Genomic DNA, 20411 nt, shown 5'->3' on the forward strand with positions numbered 1-20411 from the left:
CCTTCGTTTTTGTTTGTAGGTAGGTGGAATCAAGCCCGGCTGCTTCAAGATCGGAAACACAGGTGGAATGCTAGATAACATCTTGGCATCTAAGCTGTACCGCCCCGGAAGTGTAGCTTATGTCTCCCGCTCAGGAGGGATGTCCAATGAACTTAACAACATCATCTCCAGGACCACAGACGGCGTCTTTGAAGGGGTGGCCATTGGTGGGGATAGGTGAGAGCGGCGGCCCAAGCGATATACCGTGTATTCTGAAATCCTTTTTCAATCCATCTCCTTTATTGGCACACACAGGATACAAAAGTATACAAGTCAAAGCGTAAAATTGACATCTGTTCGTAAAAGGAGATACTTTTAAGACGAATCTCTTACAGTGATACCTTGGGCTACGAGCTTAATTTGTTCCGGTGGTCCGTTCTTAACCTGAGACCGTTCTTAACCTGAAGCGTGCTTTCGCTAATGGGGCCTCCCGCTGTTGCCGTGCCGCCAGCACATGATTTCCGTTCTCATCCTGGGGCAAAGTTCCTAACCCGAGGTACTGCTTCCGGGTTAGTGGAGTTTGTAACCCGAAGCATCTGTAACTCAAGGTGTTTGTAACCCGAGATACCACTGTACCGTGGTACCTCAGGTTACATATGCTTCAGGTTACAGACTCCGCTAACCCAGAAATAGTACCTTGGGTTAAGAACTTTGCTTCAGGATGAGAACAGAAATCGTGCTCCAGCGGTGCAGCAGCAGGAGGAGGCCCCATTAGCTAAAGTGATTCAGGTTAAGAACAGTTTCAGGTTAATAATGGACCTCCAGAACGAATTAAATACTTAACCCGAGGTACCACTGTACAGACATAATAAGGCTAAAAAGTGCCTCTCAAGTCTTACGGCGACATAGTTTTAATTCCACATTCTCCCTAATGCCATGCCTACAACTGTTCCGTTGAAAGGAAACCCTGAATAAGCCAGAGCAATCTTAACTTTTCTTTCAGCATAGGGTTTAAATATTTACCACAGATTTTTGCATGATATGGGCAGTAAAACAGAACATTCGCAATGGTTTTGACCTGTTTTACACCTCAAGGAAATCCTTGTTGTGTGAATTGTACTTCTGGTTTTAAAATACACCCACCCACCCACACCAGTTGTGCAGCCCAGTGTTTTGTGTAATGGATTAAATTCTTCTATCCCTCTCTGTTGTGGACAGAGAGCTGTCGATAAAAATTGTTGAGCCTTTGAGGCCGGAGTTGAAATCTGGGCTGTTTGTGTTGTACAATATTCTTTAAGCAGCAGAATCTTCTTAACATAAATGCCTGATTAAAAAAATGTTGTTCCCTTGTGCCTAGATACCCTGGCTCCACTTTCATGGACCACGTTTTACGCTACCAAGACACGCCTGGGGTGAAGATGATTGTGGTGTTAGGAGAAGTGAGTACCTTCAAGTTTGTTTTTCTGTCTCCAGCATCACTTGGCAATGGTATCTTTGTAGCTTCATCTTAACATAGGAATATAAGGAGCTGCCTTTATAAGTCCCGTTCCTCCATCTAGCTCTGTATTGTCTACGTTGACTGGTAGTAGCTCTGAGAGCTTCATCTAGAAGTAGATGATGCTTTGTGTGGTCAGTATGCCTAGTATCCACTGTACACTACAGAAGTAGGAATGTTTGGCCACAGAGGAGGCTGACCTGAGTCCCCACATGACCTTCCTTTGCATTTGCTGAGCACTGTCTTCTCAGTTGTGCCACTACTGTTGTGAAAGCCCCTCCTTCCAGAAGGAAGCTTGACCAACAGCACCTCTGTATTCCCTTTAGACATCTTGTGCTCTTATTTTGCCTGGCATTTGGCATACGGGCTTTGGGAAAGTATTTTATTTTGCAGCTGCTTTTTCTCTGAAGATATGGGACTTCTGTGAGTTCTTTTAAATACAGTGGTACCTTGGTTTTTGAATGCCGTAAACCCAAAAGTAAATGCTTCAGTTTTCGAACATGTCTCAGAAGTCAAATGTGCCACACAGTTTCTGTACTGAGTTTTCCGTATTGAGTTTTCCATATTGAGGCTTCCGTATTGAGTTTTAGGATGTCAGACATTTCGGAACTCGGAATGGTCTTACGGAATGGATTACATTCGAAAACCGAGGTACGAGACACTCTCTCTCTCTCTCTCTCTCTCTCTCTCTCTCTGTGTGTGTGTGTGTACACACACACACACACACACACACACAGTCAAACCTTGGAAGTCGAATGGAATCTGTTCAGGAAGTCCGTCCAACTTCCAAAACGTTCATAAATCACAGTGCGGCTTCTGATTGGCTGTGGGGAAGGTTCTGCAGCCAATCAGAAGCCGTCAGACATTCAGCTTCCAAAAATAGTTTGCAAACCAGAACAGCCACTTCCGGGTTTATGACGTTTGAGAGCCAAAATGTTTGGGAACTAAACTGTTCAACTTCCAAGGTATGAGAGAGAGAGAGAGAGAGAGAGAGAGAGAGAGAGAGAGAGAGAGTGTTGTAGGTAGCCTTTAAAAAAAGCAACCTCACTGGCCTTACATTTTATGGGATTTACATTAAACTGCATTTAATGGAACAACAGCATACAAATGTTTAAATTAAAACAAAACCTGCACATCTTCTCCTTCGATACAGGGTTTCCCAAACTTGGGTCTTCGGCAGTTTTGGGACTACAGTTCCCACCATTCCTCTCTACTGGTCCTGATAGCTAGGGATGATGGGAGTTGTAGTCTTTTTTATGTAGCTCTCTTTATAGTTCTGTAGCCCTTGTGGTCCCATTTCACCTGCAAAAGTGGGGACTGATTTGGCGAAATACTTTTTTCTATTTTAAAGAGCACTGTGCCCACATGGGTTGAGTTGCTGCCCTTGACTCCTTTTTTCTTTTCTTTTCTTTTTTAGATTGGAGGAACGGAGGAGTACAAGATCTGTAGGGGTGTTAAAGAAGGCCGGATCACTAAGCCTGTTGTCTGTTGGTGCATTGGGACCTGTGCCACGATGTTCTCTTCAGAGGTAAGGGAGGAATACATTGAATGGGGGTAGAAAAACTATTTATTATAGTTGGGAGTGCTGGATCTTGGATTATATTAAACAGCTGTCGAAATCACGGATTCTAAAACTGGGAATGCATATGGGGTCCGGTACGTTTCCACGGCAGCAGAATTCCTGGACCTGTAGCAGAGCGGCTCAGCAAGCGCTGCTTGTGTGCATGAGCTTGCAGAAGAGAGAGTCCATATGCTGTTGTTTCAATAAACTAGACAGCTTTATTTACAGCAAGATAAACAATCCATCAGGGACGTGGGTGGCGCTGTGGGTTAAACCACAAAGCCTAGGACTTGCTGATCAGAAGGTTGGTGGTTCGAATCCCCGTGATGGGGTGAGCTCCCGTTGCTTGGTCCCTGCTCCTGCCAACCTAGCAGTTCAAAAGCACATCAAAGTAGATAAATAGGTACCACTCTGGCGGGAAGGTAAACAGCATTTCCGTGCGCTACTCTGGTTTGCCAGAAGCGGCTTAGTCATGCTAGCCACATGACTCGGAAGGTGTACGCCGGCTCCCTCGGCCAATAAAGCGAGATGAGCGCCGCAACCCCAGAGTCGGTCACGACTGGACCTAATGGTCAGGGGTCCCTTTACCTTTACTTAAACAATCCGTCGGAAGATGCAGACATTGCGTCTTCCTTGTCACGGCAGAAAAACGAAAGTAACTCACAGACCAAGAAAACAGCCTCCCCCCCCCATGTGGAGAAAGCCCCTCCCCAGACGCAGGACACACTGAGCTGTTAACCCTGTAAGCTCTAAACCTTACATTGCAAGCCCAGCAGCGACCCAAAAGGGCTCCTAGGTGCAAGTTACATTGTGATGAAGCTTTTGGAACTGAGAGAGGAGACCGCTGGATTCTCGGTGGGAAGATGAGGTCGAGGTACATCTAAATACGAACAGAAGAAAAGCTCTTTTGGATCAGGCCCATAGTCCAGCATCCTGTTCCTGCAGGGGCTGCGGGAAACCGTCAAGCAGGGCTCACAAACAAAAGCAACCCCCCCCCCCAAAAAAACACCCCTCCTGTGGTTTCTAGTAGCTGGCGTTAAGGAGCATTTGTTTGCTATGATGTTAATTTAATGAATCGAGCACTTGTCTTGCTAAAGGGCCAGATTTAGGTTTGAGAAGGCCCTAAGCTACTGAAGGTAACAGGGCCCTTTATATGTCCAGCTGTCCTTTGTCAACAACAAATTGTCGCTGTTTTCTTGTGTTGAATATATGTGCTATGGGGGCCGGATCCAGCTCAATCGCCTTCTAAATCCGGCCTGCGGACAGTCCAGGAATCAGCATGTTTTTACATGAGTAGAATGTGCCCTTTTATTTAAAATGCATCTCTGGGTTAGTCCGGCCTCCCCATAAGGTCTGAGGGACAGTGGGCCGGCCCCCTGCTGAAAAAGTTTGCTGACCCCTGTGCTATATGGTAATTTATGGACCTAATAGGTATCTAAAGCCATTGCACATGTTATCATGCAAACAGCCTATGCAGAATGTAGGCACCCTATATCTAGAAATGAGCAAACCAGTGATATTTCAGGGAGCAGGTGGGACCCATTACTTACATCAGAGGAGCCTACACAACACAAAACACTGTTACTCTATGTAGGCTTTATTTTATTTGTTTTTTATCTTATATATTGGAAATGTACATCCAGTTTTCCCCCCTTTAATTTTTTTGGGGACCCCCAAGAGAGTGGTGCCCTAAGCTATAGCTTGTTTAGCTTGTACATAAATCCGGCACTGCTAAAGACCCACCTATCCTTGTTATAACAGGTGCAGTTTGGCCATGCCGGAGCTTGTGCCAATCAGGCATCTGAAACCGCAGTGGCCAAGAACCAAGCTCTGAAGGAAGTGGGCGTTTTCGTACCGCGTAGTTTTGACGAGCTGGGCGATGTGATTCAGTAAGTAATATTTTTTTCAAACAAGCAAACATCAAGCTGTATTGTTGTTTCATTGCTATGGCCGATGGCTGACGCAAATAAAGATTCATTCATTCATTCATTCATTCATGCATTCATTCATTCATTCATCAAGCTGTAACAGGCCAACACATAGCCTCTTCCATGTCTTTTTTTCAGGTCAGTGTACGAAGATCTGGTTTCCAAGGGAGTGATTGAACCAGCCCAGGAAGTGCCTCCCCCTACTGTGCCAATGGATTACTCGTGGGCAAGGGTAAGTCTGCTGTTTTCCAAGCGGTTACTGAAAGAGCTAGGAGGATGCCTGGCGTCTTGGAATAACACAATCAAAGTGTTATGCTAAGAGAAATTGGTGGAAGCAAAAGGACAATTGCATTATCCACAACCAGGGTAGATGATAGTACGCACCCCGGAAATGATCTCTTTCAGCTTCTGCCTTCTGGAAGAAGGTATAGGGTTATAAAGGCCACGACTCGCCGCCTGAAAAACAGTTTCTACGCTAATGCAATTCTGGTTCTAAACGCAGCATAAGGGGTCTCTGTAGTATAGTGTATTTTAAAATGGGGTTTTAGAGTTTTTTAGGGGTTTTTGAATGTTTTATGTAGTTTTTATGTAGTTTTTATGTAGTTTTTATGTAGTTTTGTGGTAGTTTTATGTAGTTTTTATGTAGTTTTATGTAGTTTTTCAATTTCATCGTTCCGCAAGGGACAATGACAATAAAGATATCTTATATATCGTATCGTATATCGATTTGATTTAAATCAAATCGATTTAAATCCCGATTTAAATCACTAGTCAGTAAGACTTGATTTAAATCACTAGTCCATTAAGTCTTGATTTAAAACTTTTTTTTTTACAGAAAGACTCATTCTTAATATTCACAACCAGATGAAGGTTTCATTTTTGGAATAATAAATTTTCAGGGTAGTTTTTACAGTTATATCAGAAATTGCCGATGTGGTTATACTATTAGAAATACACAGACAGATAATTATGAAATTATTGTGAGGTTTAATAAGTTAACTGTTTATATTTGGACAGCTTTTCTGCTGTACTTTATTGGAAGGAGAAAAATTAACATTTCCTTAATAACAATTTAGACAATTTACTTAACTCAGCAATAACATTATAGCATATATAACCATGTTTGTTAACTGATGTGGTTAAACAATTTTTTTAAAAAAACAACCTTAGACTGAGCTTTAGCACACATGAAAAACTTAAAACATATCCTTATTTCCTGATGACTAGCCTTTGGACTATAATGGAACTTAAATAGAAAACTATCTTTAGAAAGATTTCCCCTCCAAAAGCATTTTATTTAAAAAATCCGATTTAAATCACAAAAATCCGATTTAAATTTAAAAAATACAATTTAAATTTAAAAAAAAATCTGATTGTTATTTTTTTATTTTTTGTAAAAAATCATTGATTTTTATTCACCCTGTCCACAACACTCCTTCTGCAAACCTTTCTGAACTGAATATATAGAAGCATTTCCTTTACAAAGAAAACAGTTCTAGAAGAGTTCTAGCCTTGTTTCTACACGGAGGGGATTCTCTGTTTGGAAGAGTGTTTGTTCGTCCCCACCAGCAGTTTGACACGAAATTGCTCAAGCTCAGGTCTGCAACTTCCACAAGGTCTAGATCAGGTTCTCTCTTGTTGTTTTTACAACTTCTTTGTTTGTGCACTCAACTTTCAGGAGCTTGGTTTGATTCGGAAGCCAGCTTCTTTCATGACTAGCATCTGTGATGAACGGGGCCAAGAACTGATCTATGCCGGCATGCCCATCACTGAGGTCTTCAAGGAAGAAATGGGAATTGGAGGTGTTCTGGGCTTATTGTGGTTCCAGAGAAGGTGGGTGTAGTTACTGCGCTGCTTGTTATTATTTGTCTATTATTAGTGTACCGTGGTACCTCAGTTTAAGAACAGTCCAGTTTAAGAACGATTTGGTTTACAAACTCCACAAAACCGGAAATACAGTGGTACCTCGGGTTACATATGCTTCAGGTTACATACGCTTCAGGTTACAGACTACGCCAACCCAGAAATAGTACCTCGGGTTAAGAACTTTGCTTCAGGATGAGAACAGAAATCGTGTTCTCGCGGCGCAGTGGCAGCAGGAGGCCCCATTAGCTAAAGTGGTGCTTCAGGTTAAGAACAATTTCAGGTTAAGAACAGACCTCCAGAACAAATTAAGTACCACTGTGGTACCACTGTGCTGTCTTGGTTTGAGAACTTTACCACCTTAGTCTAAGAATGGAATCCGAATGGTGGAAGGGCACCGGCAGCAGGAGGCTTCATTAGGGAAAACACGCCTTGGTTTAAGAACGGTTTTGGTTTAAGAACAGACTTCCGGAACGGATTAAGTTTGTAAACTGAGGTACCACTGTATTTATCATCCTCCTCAGTGAAGAACATTGCACATAATAAAACTGTAGATAAAACACAACTGAAACCCACAAAAACATGTGAAATAATTATAATTGAAAGTTGTATGGATAGCACAGTTGTTGTTCGCCCGCCAGCCTTGGAGACATAATCAATTGACAAATGGCATGGGTCAGTCGGGCTGTGCTATTCTGTTGGTTGCTTTTTTAAAAAAATAATTTTTTAAATTAGTTTTCAGTTACAACAATCCAATAATAGACTCATTGTAATGATGCTAAATTATAATACAATTAATAATACTGATCATTGAGATACCAAATTATACAATTTAGGTGGCCCCCCACGTGCTAGAATTGATGGTTTGATGATTTATCAATTATCCTGTCTGTAATGTTTTTTGCTGTCCTTGTAATATATTGTGCCTATCAGTTGTTGCTGTTCTCTATTATGCCTTGGGTGGAGCGAGGGTCCCATTGTTGTTTCATGAATTCTCCATTGCTCCGCCCCAGCTTCATTGTTTTGCAGCTGCAAAAATCACACTGTCCTGATAAATATCCCGTCCTCACCATTTTTCTCTTAGCCTGGGAAGGGGATTGAGCTGTCGAACTTCAAATACAGTGGTACCTTGGTTCTCAAACCTAATCCTTCCCAGAAGTCCGTTCCAAAACCAAAGTGTTCCAAAACCAAGGCGTACTTTCCCGTAGAAAGTAATGCAAAACGGATTAATCCATTGCAGACTTTTAAAAACAACCCCTAAAACAACAATTTAACATGAATTTTACTACCTAACGAGACCATTGGTCCATAAAATGAAAGCAATAAACAATGTACTGCAATCACACAATCAATCAATCAGTAGCTGAACTGGGTTCCACACAGTCACAAAAACAAAACAAAAGAGCCACAAAAATGCAAAATAAATAGCAAAAACAGCGGAAATATGGCACTCAGATTGGAAGCATAACACTCAAAATGGAGCACTTTTGGCTTCTGAAATAAGTTCGCAAACCGGAACACTTACTTCCGGATTTGCAGTGTTTGGGTTCCAAGTTGTTTGAGTACCAAGGCGTTTGAGAACCGAGGTACCACTGTAACTCAGTAATGAACCTTACCAACCTCTTGGCAAGCTTGCAGATTTCTCTCATCCCTCCGTTCAAGCTGGATGCTTTTTGTGACGCAGTTGAAAACAGTTGCAGAATGAAACTTCTAAAGTATCTAAAGTAAACATAACAATCGCATCTCTGCCCTCCCCCCAGGTTGCCCAAATACGCCTGCCACTTCATAGAGATGTGCTTGATGGTGACGGCAGATCACGGCCCAGCGGTGTCAGGAGCTCATAACACTATTGTCTGTGCAAGGGCTGGGAAGGACCTCGTATCCAGCCTCACCTCGGGCCTACTCACAATCGTAAGCACTGAACAACAGCCGGGCGAAAGTCGCCAATGATGCCTTTGTTGGAATGTAGCCGAAGTTCTGTGCAGGATGAGCTTCAGCTCCCATAATTACAATGTAAAGATGGCCTTGCAATGGGGCGTCCTTTAATCTGTGTAGCAAATATTCGAGGGAGTCTGCATGCCTCTTCTGCCCCCTATTTGCACTTTTTAGTATTATTTTGATTTTAGGATGATGACGATGATAATAATAATAATAATAATTTATTATGTATACCCCGCCCATCCGGCTGAGCTTCCCCAGCCACTCTGGGCGGCTTCCAACAAAATATTAAAATACAGTAATGCATCAAACTTTAAAAGCTTCCCTAAACAGGGCTGCCTTCAGGTGTCTTCTAAAAGTCTGGTAATTATTGTTCTCTTTGACATCTGGTGGGAGGGCGTTCCACAGGGTGGGTGCCACTACCGAGAAGGCCCTCTGCCTGGTTCCCTGTAACTTGGCTTCTCGCAGTGAGGGAACTGCCAGAAGGCCCTCGGCACTGGACATCAGGATCCCCCCCCCCACACACACACTGTCAGGCTTCGGGGACCCTTGGCCGTAGATAACCAGGACAAAGCGAAAAGAGACGCTTACCATTTAAAGAGTGTAATGATCACAGTGAAAGAACAAAGCAGCCATTCTCAGAATGACGGTGTTCCCAATTAAGGTTTCCACCTTGCAACCTTGATCTCGCAACCACTGTGCTTTTTGTGTAGCCCACCTTATCTTCTCTACGTGACCTTGGACTGATAGGCAGGACACTTTCCCATGAGAGAGAGTCTGTTAGCTATCTCTCTTCCAGTTTTCTTCAGTTTGCTGTTCACCCCCCAGTTCGCCCCAACTTTTGTCTTCAGAACTGTGCCCTTCTGCAAACCATTGTTCCAAATCTCTACTGCTCCTGAGCAGCTTCAGGATCCTGGTCAGGGGGAAGGGGAGACTCCCACCATTTCTCATCAGAGCTGTACTCCTCAGCCTGGTCTCTGACACCCACCCATCCCCAGTAGTTTTGGTTTTGGTGTGAGTTTCTTTCTTGTTTGCTGCTTTCCAGGGCGATAGGTTTGGCGGTGCTCTGGATGCAGCGGCAAAGATGTTCAGCAAAGCCTTTGACAGCGGCATCATCCCCATGGAGTTCGTGAACAAGATGAAGAAAGAAGGGAAGCTGATCATGGGCATTGGGCACCGGGTCAAATCGGTAGGTGCTGAGAGCAGAGTCTGGTAGGGTGACGTGGGAAAGGGCCACACAGCTGCCTGTTCGAAGTTGAGTTCCAAGGGAGGGGTTGTTAATTGAGATTACGTTTTCCAAAGTGTGCCATTTCTTTCATTTCTGTTTTCCAAATTCGTAGATCAATAACCCAGATATGAGAGTTCAGATCCTCAAGGATTACGTGAAGCAACATTTCCCTGCGACGCCTCTGCTAGACTATGCACTGGAAGTGGAAAAAATTACGACTTCCAAGGTACCAGCCTTCTCTTTCTCTCCCCCCCCCTTTTTTTTGGGGGGGGGTGATAACTTTTTAAACCTTGGTCTTTTTGTTCTACCCCATCACTCTGGGAGGTACATGTTTATTTGTTTGCTTATTATTATATTTATGTCCCACCTCTCTTCCTAAGTTGCTCACGGTGGTGTAGATGTTTCCCCTCCCTCTCCATTTTATCCTCACAACAACCCTGTGAGGTAGGTTAGGCTGAGAGGTGGTGACTGGCCCAAGATCACCCTGTAAACTTCATGGCTGAGTGGGGATTTGAACCCGAGTCACCCAGGTCCTAGTCCAGCACTCTTAACTACTGCACCACACTAGTTTTAAGTGTACATAAATATTCTGGGTCCATAAAATAAGAGTTACTGGGCTGTTGTTTTATTTTACTAGCCCATCTGCACCAGTATTCTTACTCATCACTAGTGATACATACAGAGCCTGAAAAAAAGGATGTGTCTGGTTAGGATGGATGGTTGGGAAAGAACTGTGCTAATAATAATAATAATAATGCTGCCCATCTGACTGGGTTGCCCCAGCCACTCTGGGTGGCTCCCAACAAAAAACAGTAAAAGCACAATACAACATCGCACGCTAAAAACGTCCCCAAACAGGACTCCTTGCAAGCAATTCTTACTTGCCATAAGCGACCAGGCAAATGGTTATTAACAAGCTATGCCACATAATGGAAGCCTGGACACGAATAATACCTAGATGTAAGGAACTGCCAGTGGCCCAGCTAAGCCAGTCAGTTGTCTCAGGGGAATTTTACAGGAGAAATGATATACGAAGCATGCAAATAAAATTAGGAATATGATACTGTCTAAATGTGGCCTGCAGTTGACTCTCCAGGATCTCAGGCAAAGTGCTGCTCCCTTCAGAATAATAATAATAATAATAATAATAATAATAATAATAATAATATCCCGCCCATCTGCCTGGGTTTCCTGAGCCACTCTGGGCGGCTCCCAACAGAAGACAGAATACAACATCAAACATTAAGAACTTCGCTAAACAGGGCTGCCTTCAGATGTCTTCTAAAAGTCAGATAGATGTTTATTTCCTTGACATCAGATGGGAGGGCGTTTCACAGGGTGGGCACCACTACCAAGAAGGCCCTCAGCGCTGGACCTCAGTGTCTGGGCTGAACAATGGGGGTGGAGACGCTCCGTCAGGTATACTGGGCCGAGGCTGTTTAGGGCTTTAAAGGTCAGCACCAATTGAATTGTGCCCGGAAACATACTGGGAGCCAATGCAGGTCTTTCAGGACCGGTGTTATGTGGTCTCGGCGGCCACTTCGAGTCACCAGTCTAGATGCCGCCTTCTGGATTAGCTGTAGTTTCCAGGTCACCTTCAAAAGTGGCCCCACATAGAGCGCATTGCAGTATTCAACTGTAGGTGCAAGGGAACCTGAGAATCTCAGGTTCTTCCCATGGCCCAGCCCTTGTTTTCATGTTCCGTAGGCAATGTTTTCTGTACCGCTTAGAACCTGAAAGCTGTGGTACCTCTTGCTGTGGAGAATCTTGGGAATAGGCGCTCTATGGCAGTGCCAGGGATCCCTTTAAAGTCTGTGTTCCCTCACTCCTCCACATGTGACTAAACTTAGGTTTTTTAATTTCAGTGGTTCCACTCTTAAGTAGATTTGTATGTCCCCAGCCGGAGACATCAGTTGATAAACGCCTCACAATTTATCACTGAAATACTTCCAGCTGAATTCAAGTCCCTGCATGTTGCTACAATCTCTTGAATCACGAAGCTTAACTTTTCCATCCCTCCCCCTACCCTTTTCTTCCACCCCAGAAACCCAACCTCATCCTCAATGTCGATGGGTTCATTGGTGTGGCCTTTGTTGATGTGCTCAGGAACTGTGGCTCCTTCACACGGTGAGCAGTCTATTATTCTCCAGCTGCGTCTGTATTGTGGTTCAGAAGTTTGGTTATGGTGAATTGCCCTGATCAAGTGAGACAACTGCCCCCAAGCATCTTGGGTGCAAGTGAGTTGAAGTAAACCCAATAGGTAGAAGCTGTAGTTTAGAGTCGGAGCATGTGCGAGACTTCAGTCAATCTGATTAATTACAGTGGTACCCCGCAAGACGAATGCCTCGCAAGACGGAAAACCCGCTAGACGAAAGGGTTTTCCGTTTTTCTATGCGCTTCGCAGGACGAATTTCCCTATGGGCTTGCTTCGCAAGACGAAAATGTCTTGCGAATCTTGAGATTTTTTTTCGCTCCCCACCCCCTTTTTCTAAGCTGCTAAACCGCTAATAGCCTTTTAGCAGCTAATTCGCTAACCCCTTAAGCCTTTTTAAAATATCTTTAATACGGTCAGTGACCAGAAAGCCTTAAGCCTTTAATAGCCGCTAATAGCCGCTAATCCGCTAAGCCGCTAATAGGGTTGCTTCGCAAGACGAAAAAACCGCTAGACGAAGAGACTCGCGGAACGAATTAATTTCGTCTTGCGAGGCACCACTGTATTTTATTAGCCACAGGCAGGCTTAAATAGCATCTTTTGATGCCCCAGTTGCCACCTCAGATGCAAAAGGGGTATGTGGAGACAGTGCAAAAGAAGAGCCTGCTGAATCAGGCCAGTGGCCCATGTAGTTTAGCATCCGTTCTCACAGTTTCCCAACAGATTCCTGTGGAATAACCCGCAAACTGGACCCAAGCACAGGAGCGCTCTCCCCTCCTGCAGTTTCTAGCCTCTGGTATACAGGACAAGGGTGGTGCTGCGGTCTAAACCACTGAGCCTCTTGGGCCTGCTGATCAGAAGGTCGGCGGTTCGAAACCCCGCGACAGAGTGAGCTCGCGTTGCTCTGTCCCAGATCCTGCCAACCTAGCAGTTCAAAAGTACACCAGTGTGAGTAGATAAATAGGTACCACTGCAACAGGAAGGTAGAAGGCGTTTCTGTGTGCTCTGGCTTCCGTCACGGTGTCCTGTTGCGCCAGATGTGGTTTAGTCCTGCTGGCCACATGACCCGGAAAGCTGTCTGTGGACAAACGCCGTCTCCCTCAGCCTGAAAATGAGATGAGTGCCGCAACCCCATAGTCACCTTTGACTGCACTTAACCATCCAGGGGTCCTGACCAGTAGGTCCAGTTGTGGCCGACTCTGGGGTTGCGGCGCTCATCTCACTTTATTGGCCGAGGGAGCCGGCGTACAGCTCTTGCGTACAGGTCATGTGGCCAGCATGACTAAGCCGCTTCTGGCAAACCAGAGCAGCGCATGGAAACGCTGTTTACCTTTCCGCAGGAGCGGTACCTATTTATCTACTTGCACATTGACGTGCTTTCGAACTGCTGGGTTGGCAGGAGCAGGGACCGAGCAACGGGAGCTCACCCCGTCGCGGGGATTCGAACCGCCGACCTTCTGATCGGCAAGTCCTAGGCTCTGTGGTTTTAACCCACAGCGCCACCCGCATCCCAAAACTGCAAAACAAGAACTTGCAAAAGGGGTCCTTTACCTTTTATTCAGAACCACCTCTGGCTGCAACCATGGAGGCAGAGCATAGTGATCATTGTTAGTAGCCTTGAGTTTGTCCAATCCTCTTTTAAGGCCACACAAACAGGAGTGTGTGTGTTGGAGGGAAGGTACACTGCTGCCATGTGAGGTATGAAATGGCCTTTGCATTTGTAAGAACTGTTCACACTGTCCCAAGTACAAACTCCAACGGCTAGAGCATCCTTCCCTGACCTCGTGCCTTCCAGATGATGTCGGACTCCCAAGTTTCCTCAGCCCCAGTCAGCATGGTTAATGGTCTGGGGTGATGGGAATTGTAGTTCAGCAACTTCTAGAGGGCACCACACGAGTTACACCTGGTTTACCCAAACCCGCAGCAACCCTCCAAGGTCTCAGACAGAGGCCTTTCCTGTTCCTGCTTCCTGTGATCCTTGTGAACTCTCCCCATACCATGCGGTTGCCCAGTCACTGAGCTACAGTATATTAGAAGCTTCCATCATTAAAAAAATAATAATCCATTGTCAACAGCTGAGTTGCAGCGGGGCCTAAGGGATAGTAGGTTTGCACAACCAAACAATTTCAACATAGAAGTATGGTCACTCATGTTACCTTGACTGGGTTGGGATGGGAAAGCTCGTTTAAATGTCAGGAAAAAGAGCGTCTCATCTCTGGCAACTGCTCTTGCCTCCATCTTGATTTTTTTTTAGAACCAGGATTCTGTGGTATGTGTCAAGATGGGAGCAGGGGTGGCTTCTATGTGGCTTTTATATGTTAACCAGCCTCTGAAAATATGCAATGCAATAGGATTAATGTTTTAAGCAAGAACTGCTTGGTTTCTATTGCAGGGAAGAAGCGGATGAATATATTGACATTGGTGCCCTCAATGGCATTTTTGTGCTTGGTAGAAGTATGGGGTTCATAGGTAAGTCTTAAAGCACAGGTTTTCTTCCATAAGGCTACGGGGGTGGGCTGGACACATTTTTATACCAGGGTGGAGAACTTCAGGCCTGCGTGCGAACTCAGGCCCACCAAGCCTCCCTATGGCCCGTGAGGATAGTTTGGCCAAGCCACACACACCCTTACCTATTGCCTGACTAGTTGTACAGTGGTACCTCGGGTTACAGACGCTTCAGCTTACAGACTCCGCTAACCCAGAAATATTACTTCAGGTTAAGAACTTTGCTTCAGGATGAGAACAGAAGTTGCGCCGCGGCGGCACAGCGGCAGCAGGAGGCCCCATTAGCTAAAGTGGTACCTCAGGTTAAGAACAGTTTCAGGTTAAGAACGGACCTCCAGAACGAATTAAGTTCTTAACCCGAGGTACCACTGTATATGACGTCTGGTAAAGGCAAGGTTTGGACAAAAGAGGCTTTGGCAGCCCTCATTGTCAGGGCTAGGGAAATATTGCTTATAGGGCTTCCTCAGTGCCGAGAACCTGCCGATCATCAGTGCTTGGGGAGCAGCACACAAAACGTTTTTTGCCCTCAGTAGTTTGATTCCTAACTGTATGGACCAGAAACGGGTCATCTTGACACCACTGTGTCAGACTTGGCTTGACCCACCTGTCAAACTGGGCCTGTCAGGAGTTCAGCCTACACTTGAGTAGGACTCTGGCAGACACACGTGCCCAACTGGCATGTTCCCTCCCTCCTGGTCGATTGTTCGGGAGCTTCATAAGCTTTCTTCAGCCCGAACATCACAGCAACCGATGCCAACTGACACCGGCACACTTAGGGATCCGCAGAGTTTGTGCACCATGCGCGTGACAGACCTCAGTAACTCAGCATTTTGGCTAGTCTACTTTATTTACATATAAACGCATACGGAGCACTGCAACATGGCTCCCTCTCTCTCTAGCACCAAATAACAAAGAGAAAAAGAACAAAGGACAATAGGTCCACTTCACGGAACACAGTAACACAAACATACTGTCTCTGTCACTTCTCACTCTGTGGCGTCAAAACATATACCGTCATGTGAAAGACAACAATCCTATGACTGCAATCACGGAGCAGGAATTCTAACAGGGGGTATGGAGATAAGGATCTGCCGCAGCCAGCTGCTTTTATGCCACCTGAGCTCATCTGCGCTGCAGAGCTGCAAAACCACATTCTTGCTAGGCTGTACGTTGCAAACCTTGACCCATCTGCAAGGGGATGGTCAGATTGTTCTGTACCTGTCTCCTCTTCCATCCAAGTTGCCCATCCCAAGTTGCAGAGCAGCGACAGCCTTCCACCTGCTTCTAGGCCCCTCTCCTACATAGGGCTGGCAAAAACCTGTGTCGCCCTCACAGTTCCTTTGAGACAAAAAACACCTTTGCACAAAAGGGGTGGTAGGAAGCTGTTGCAGACATGCTGCGGTTAAGAGTGGTAGAGTTGTGTTTTGGGTCTTCACCTCTTGCTCAGCAGCAACTGGGTCTGTGCTGTGGAGTGGGAAGAATTTTAATTTCTCCCGTTTTAGTTATTTTTTAATTTTATTTTAAGAAAACATTGTTTCAATTGAATCTGAAAGATTGTACACAGTAAGAACCCTCTGTGTTAATTTCAGGGCATTACCTGGACCAGAAGAGGTTGAAGCAGGGATTGTACCGTCACCCTTGGGACGACATCTCCTATGTTTTGCCGGAACATATGACCATGTGACAACAACAGGGGGCGAAATGAGTTGCCTTTATGGAAGGCCAGTATGGGCATGATTGTACTATATGCCCCGGCTGCCGATGTATAGGAAAACGAGGACTGGCTGGGCTGAAATTCTATACAAGGCAGATTTTTATAGCCCTAGAAGTGGATTCTATTAAAAAAAAAAAGATAAACCAAAACCCTTTGCTATTTCCTGCTGTATTTAATATATATAAGCAGTTGCACTGTCTTGCTTGTTCTGTGTTTTTATTTTCCTCCCCTCTGCTTTTCCGCAGTGTTTTCTGACCAAGTTTTAATGTTTTTATTTTGATCCATGACCTCATTAGACTTGAAGAACCAGGGAGTCATGACTCCTGAATTACCAAACCCTTGAAGAACATTGTCCTCACTAGCTGTATAATTTTGTGGTACATTTGTCCTTTTTTGTCTCCTGTGTGTTCATCTGCACAGTCTGATTGTATTTCTAGTCGGGGGGGACTACTGCTGATTTAATAAGCCATTCCAAGTCGGGTGTAGTCATTTTAAAATGTAAACTGGTGATATAAGCTGTTCTTCAAAACTGTGAAATCTGCGAGTATTCCAGTTTCTGTATTTATGCAGCTAATGTTTTTACTTATCATAAAATAAAACCTAGATCTATGATTCTTGCAAAGACTGACCTGTCAGTCAACTTACAAGATACACCATCTCTTGGCCCTTAACTTATATTCACAACAGTATTCAATGCTGTGTCTCTGTATCATATAACCTGTCTCAAATAAATAGTACAATAATAAGTTGTCTTGGTTTGATTTTGTAAAGGGAGGCGCAGAGCCCCTTAAACCCAAATTTGAGCTACCTACGAAGAAAATATTTTTACGTGACGAAGCTGCATGCTTTCCCCAAAGTGGTAAAATTTGGCTCACATTCAAGCATATACAGTGGTACCTCTGGTTACATACACTTCAGGTTACAGACTCCGCTAACCCAGAAATAGTGCTTCAGGTTCAGAACTTTGCTTCAGGATGAGAACAGAAATCGTGCTTTGGCGGCGCAGCAGCAGCAGGAGGCCCCATTAGCTAAAGTGGTGCTTCAGGTTAAGAACAGTTTCAGGTTAAGTACGGACCTCCGGAACGAATTAAGTACTTAACCCGAGGTACCACTGTACAGTTATTTTAATTATCTATTCTGGTGCTTTGCATTTTTATTTATTTTCATTTTATTAATTTTGCAAATTTCAACAAATATGCCTTATTGAAGATCTTGAAGACATGGGACAGTTTTTCTCAAGTGTGAGAACATAACTGAATGAATAGCAGCCGTCCGATCCATTGTTAGAAGTGTTTGTTTATTTATTTAAAGGAAAGACTGGGAATGTTGGTGTTGCTGTGGCCTCCGCTGCAGGACCATTATTTCCAGAGAGCAATGAGCAAGTTCAGGTCTAATGAACTAAGCTTGGTGACTCCAGCTGACATTTTAAGCATTGTAAACCATAACTGTCAGACTGGTTGGGATGCAGAGGAATGGTGGGAGGAGCCAGCTGAAGAAGCTTCAGGGCCAGTGGTTGGAGGATGATGAGTGGTCAGAGGGAGAACACTCCTCCTGTAACAAGCTCCCCTCCGGTCTCCCAGAGCCAGGAGAGACTTGAAGTGGGAGGAGCAAAGGTAGGCATGCAGGCGCACTCAACTTGGTGTGATTGACTGCCCCTCCTGTCAAGAACATAATGCAGATTTGGCATCCAAAGAGAATAATCAACACTGCAACAGAATGTTGTAGTTTAGAATGGAGTCCCATTCACTGTTCCAGTCAACCATGCTTCCTTCCAAACTGCTTAATTCCATTGCCTCCTTTAGTGAAGTCAGCATTCCTTGCCCACTGAAGATGCCCCATACTCAAACACTCACTGGGCTGTTTTCTGAGTCCCCTCAGTTTAGGATTTGTTTTCCCTAATTACCAGTATTATTATTTTTTGCTACTTCTGCACACCTTGGTGTTCCTTTAAGCCATTTTGGCCACCTAAGGATCCATTATTTCATAACGAATTTGCTGTCGATATAGTCGCAGAGCTAGTACAGAAGACTTTCCAAACCACCTTAATAAAATTAGCGAAGCGAAAGTTTTACATTGCCTTTCCATCATAATAATTGGAGGGAAATTTGGTTCCTGGATATAAAGCGGTATTCATTCTTGTGTTAATAACTATGCGGATGTTGACGTTTTGGGACTGTACTTGAGATTTTGCAATCATTCTTGCTGCAGCCTGGGAAGCAATTAAAAGACAGCCTGTCAGCAATAGATTTTTTTACTGTGCTACTCCAGCCCAGCCCCAAACATGCTCTGTTTTATCTAGCACAGTCGTATATTTTCATGTTCCTACTTCTACACCCATTTTCCACCCTCCACTTTCTTCAGTTAAATATTCCATCCTCTGTTGAGTTTCTGTGTGTGTGTGTGTGTGTGTGTGTGTGTGTGTGTGTGATTGAGAAACCCCCAGCCAGTTCTTCATGCTTGGAGTGGGGGAATTGTTCACAGAAGACAGCAATTTACCACCCACCCCATCCCTTCTTCCTTTATAAACAATGGATGCTTATCATATAAGCTGCCATGTCCCTTCCTACTAATAACTACTTCTACCTGTTGCCTTGTGATGCTTTGCTTATCCCTGTGAAGCTGGCATGAAACAGTGCATCGCTTGTGATGTATTTGTTGATATGCTTTTTTAAAATTTATTTTTTATTTTAATTTTTTATTGGAGTTTTATTTACAGCATAACACAAGCCCCCACCCCCAATACACATTAAACGTGAACATAACATACAGTGAACATAACATACAACAATACAACCAACCAAATAAAAGACTTCCTTTATCCTGCATCTGGCCTCCTTATTTACTTCTTATAAACTCTGTCCTTTATGAATAATTATGAAGATTTTTCTAATTACAGTATAACTTAGTAAATATCCACAAAGTCTCCTGCAGACATTAATCAAAACATGTATTTTGTTGGGCACTGTTTTGTGAAGTATTCTCTGCATTTCTCCCATGCTTTTTGAAACTCTTGTCTAGTGTGATCTCTAACTGCCTCTGTTAATCTAGCCAGTTCAATATACAGTGGTACCTTGGGTTACATACACTTCAGGTTACATACGCTTCAGGTTACACACTCTGCTAACCCAGAAATAGTGCTTCAAGTTCAGAACTTTGCTTCAGGATGAGAACAGAAATCGTACTCCAGCGGCGCAGCAGGAGGCCCCATTAGCTAAAGTGGTGCTTCAGGTTAAGAACAGTTTCAGGTTAAGAATGGACCTCCAGAACGAACTAAGTACTTAACCCGAGGTACCACTGTACTCTAACAGTTTATTTTGCCATTCCGTTTTTGTTGGCACAGTTTCTTTTTTCCAGTTTTTAGCAATTAGGATACTTGCCACTTCTGTGGCATAGAGGAATATTTTCTGATCTTCTCTTGCTATGCCTGTGTCCGTTATCCCTAGTAGTGAAGGGCCTCAAAAATAGAAATTCCTGCATGCAGTTATCATGCTACTGTTACAAGGCAAGCAAGGCCATAGCAGGCAGACAAACAAAGAAGCCTTCAAAAGGAGAAACATGGAATGTTAGAGCTTGATTGGATAAGAATGTAGAGTTTCACTCTCTGTTTATTTGTAGCATCTATAAAAGTGGGCACACCCTGATTGGGGTGTGCAGATTGCGAACATATTAAAGGGTAAAGGGACTCCTGACCATTAGGTCCAGTCGTGACTGACTCTGGGGTTGCGGCGCTCATCTCGCTTTACTGGCTGAGGGAGCTGGCGTACAGCTTCTGGGTCATGTGGCCACCATGACTAAGCTGCTTCTGGCGAACCAGAGCAGTGCACGGAAACAACATTTACCTTCCTGCCAAAGCAGTACCTATTTATCTACATTCACTTTGACATGCTTTCGAACTGCTAGGTTGGCAGGAGCAGGGACTGAGCAACAGGAGCTCACCCCGTCACGGGGATTTGAACCACCGACCTTCTGATTGGCAAGTCCTAGGCTCAGTGGCTTAACCCACAGCGCCACCCGCATCCCTGCGAACATATTGCGCTGCACCATTTGC

The 20411-nt window shown here is 44.4% G+C and overlaps 1 protein-coding gene and 1 long non-coding RNA gene across 3 annotated transcripts in view; one reads left to right on the top strand and one right to left on the bottom strand.

Moving 5' to 3' along the window:
• The window catches only part of ACLY (ATP citrate lyase), a 60418-nt gene extending 43309 nt beyond the window's left edge, over positions 1-17109 (top strand). For both annotated transcript variants that reach the window (XM_083407502.1, XM_083407501.1), the window contains 12 exons: positions 20-216; positions 1337-1418; positions 2892-3002; positions 4797-4924; positions 5102-5195; positions 6642-6796; positions 8587-8737; positions 9810-9953; positions 10105-10218; positions 12037-12119; positions 14537-14613; positions 16239-17109. In XM_083407502.1, coding sequence (XP_083263628.1) covers positions 20-216; positions 1337-1418; positions 2892-3002; positions 4797-4924; positions 5102-5195; positions 6642-6796; positions 8587-8737; positions 9810-9953; positions 10105-10218; positions 12037-12119; positions 14537-14613; positions 16239-16333 — 1431 coding nt within the window. In that variant the 3' untranslated portion in view covers positions 16334-17109. The remainder of the gene's footprint in view (positions 1-19; positions 217-1336; positions 1419-2891; positions 3003-4796; positions 4925-5101; positions 5196-6641; positions 6797-8586; positions 8738-9809; positions 9954-10104; positions 10219-12036; positions 12120-14536; positions 14614-16238) is intronic.
• Positions 16491-19021, bottom strand: LOC310661734. Its single transcript, XR_014504113.1, has 2 exons — positions 18593-19021; positions 16491-17260 (listed from the first exon to the last, which is right to left on the bottom strand). It is a non-coding gene; the product is annotated as an uncharacterized lncRNA (long non-coding RNA).
• Positions 19022-20411: the final 1390 nt, after the last annotated feature.

The sequence above is a fragment of the Podarcis tiliguerta genome (assembly GCF_965153285.1).
Source record: "Podarcis tiliguerta genome assembly, chromosome: 13".
Taxonomy (NCBI): Eukaryota; Metazoa; Chordata; class Lepidosauria; order Squamata; family Lacertidae; genus Podarcis; species Podarcis tiliguerta.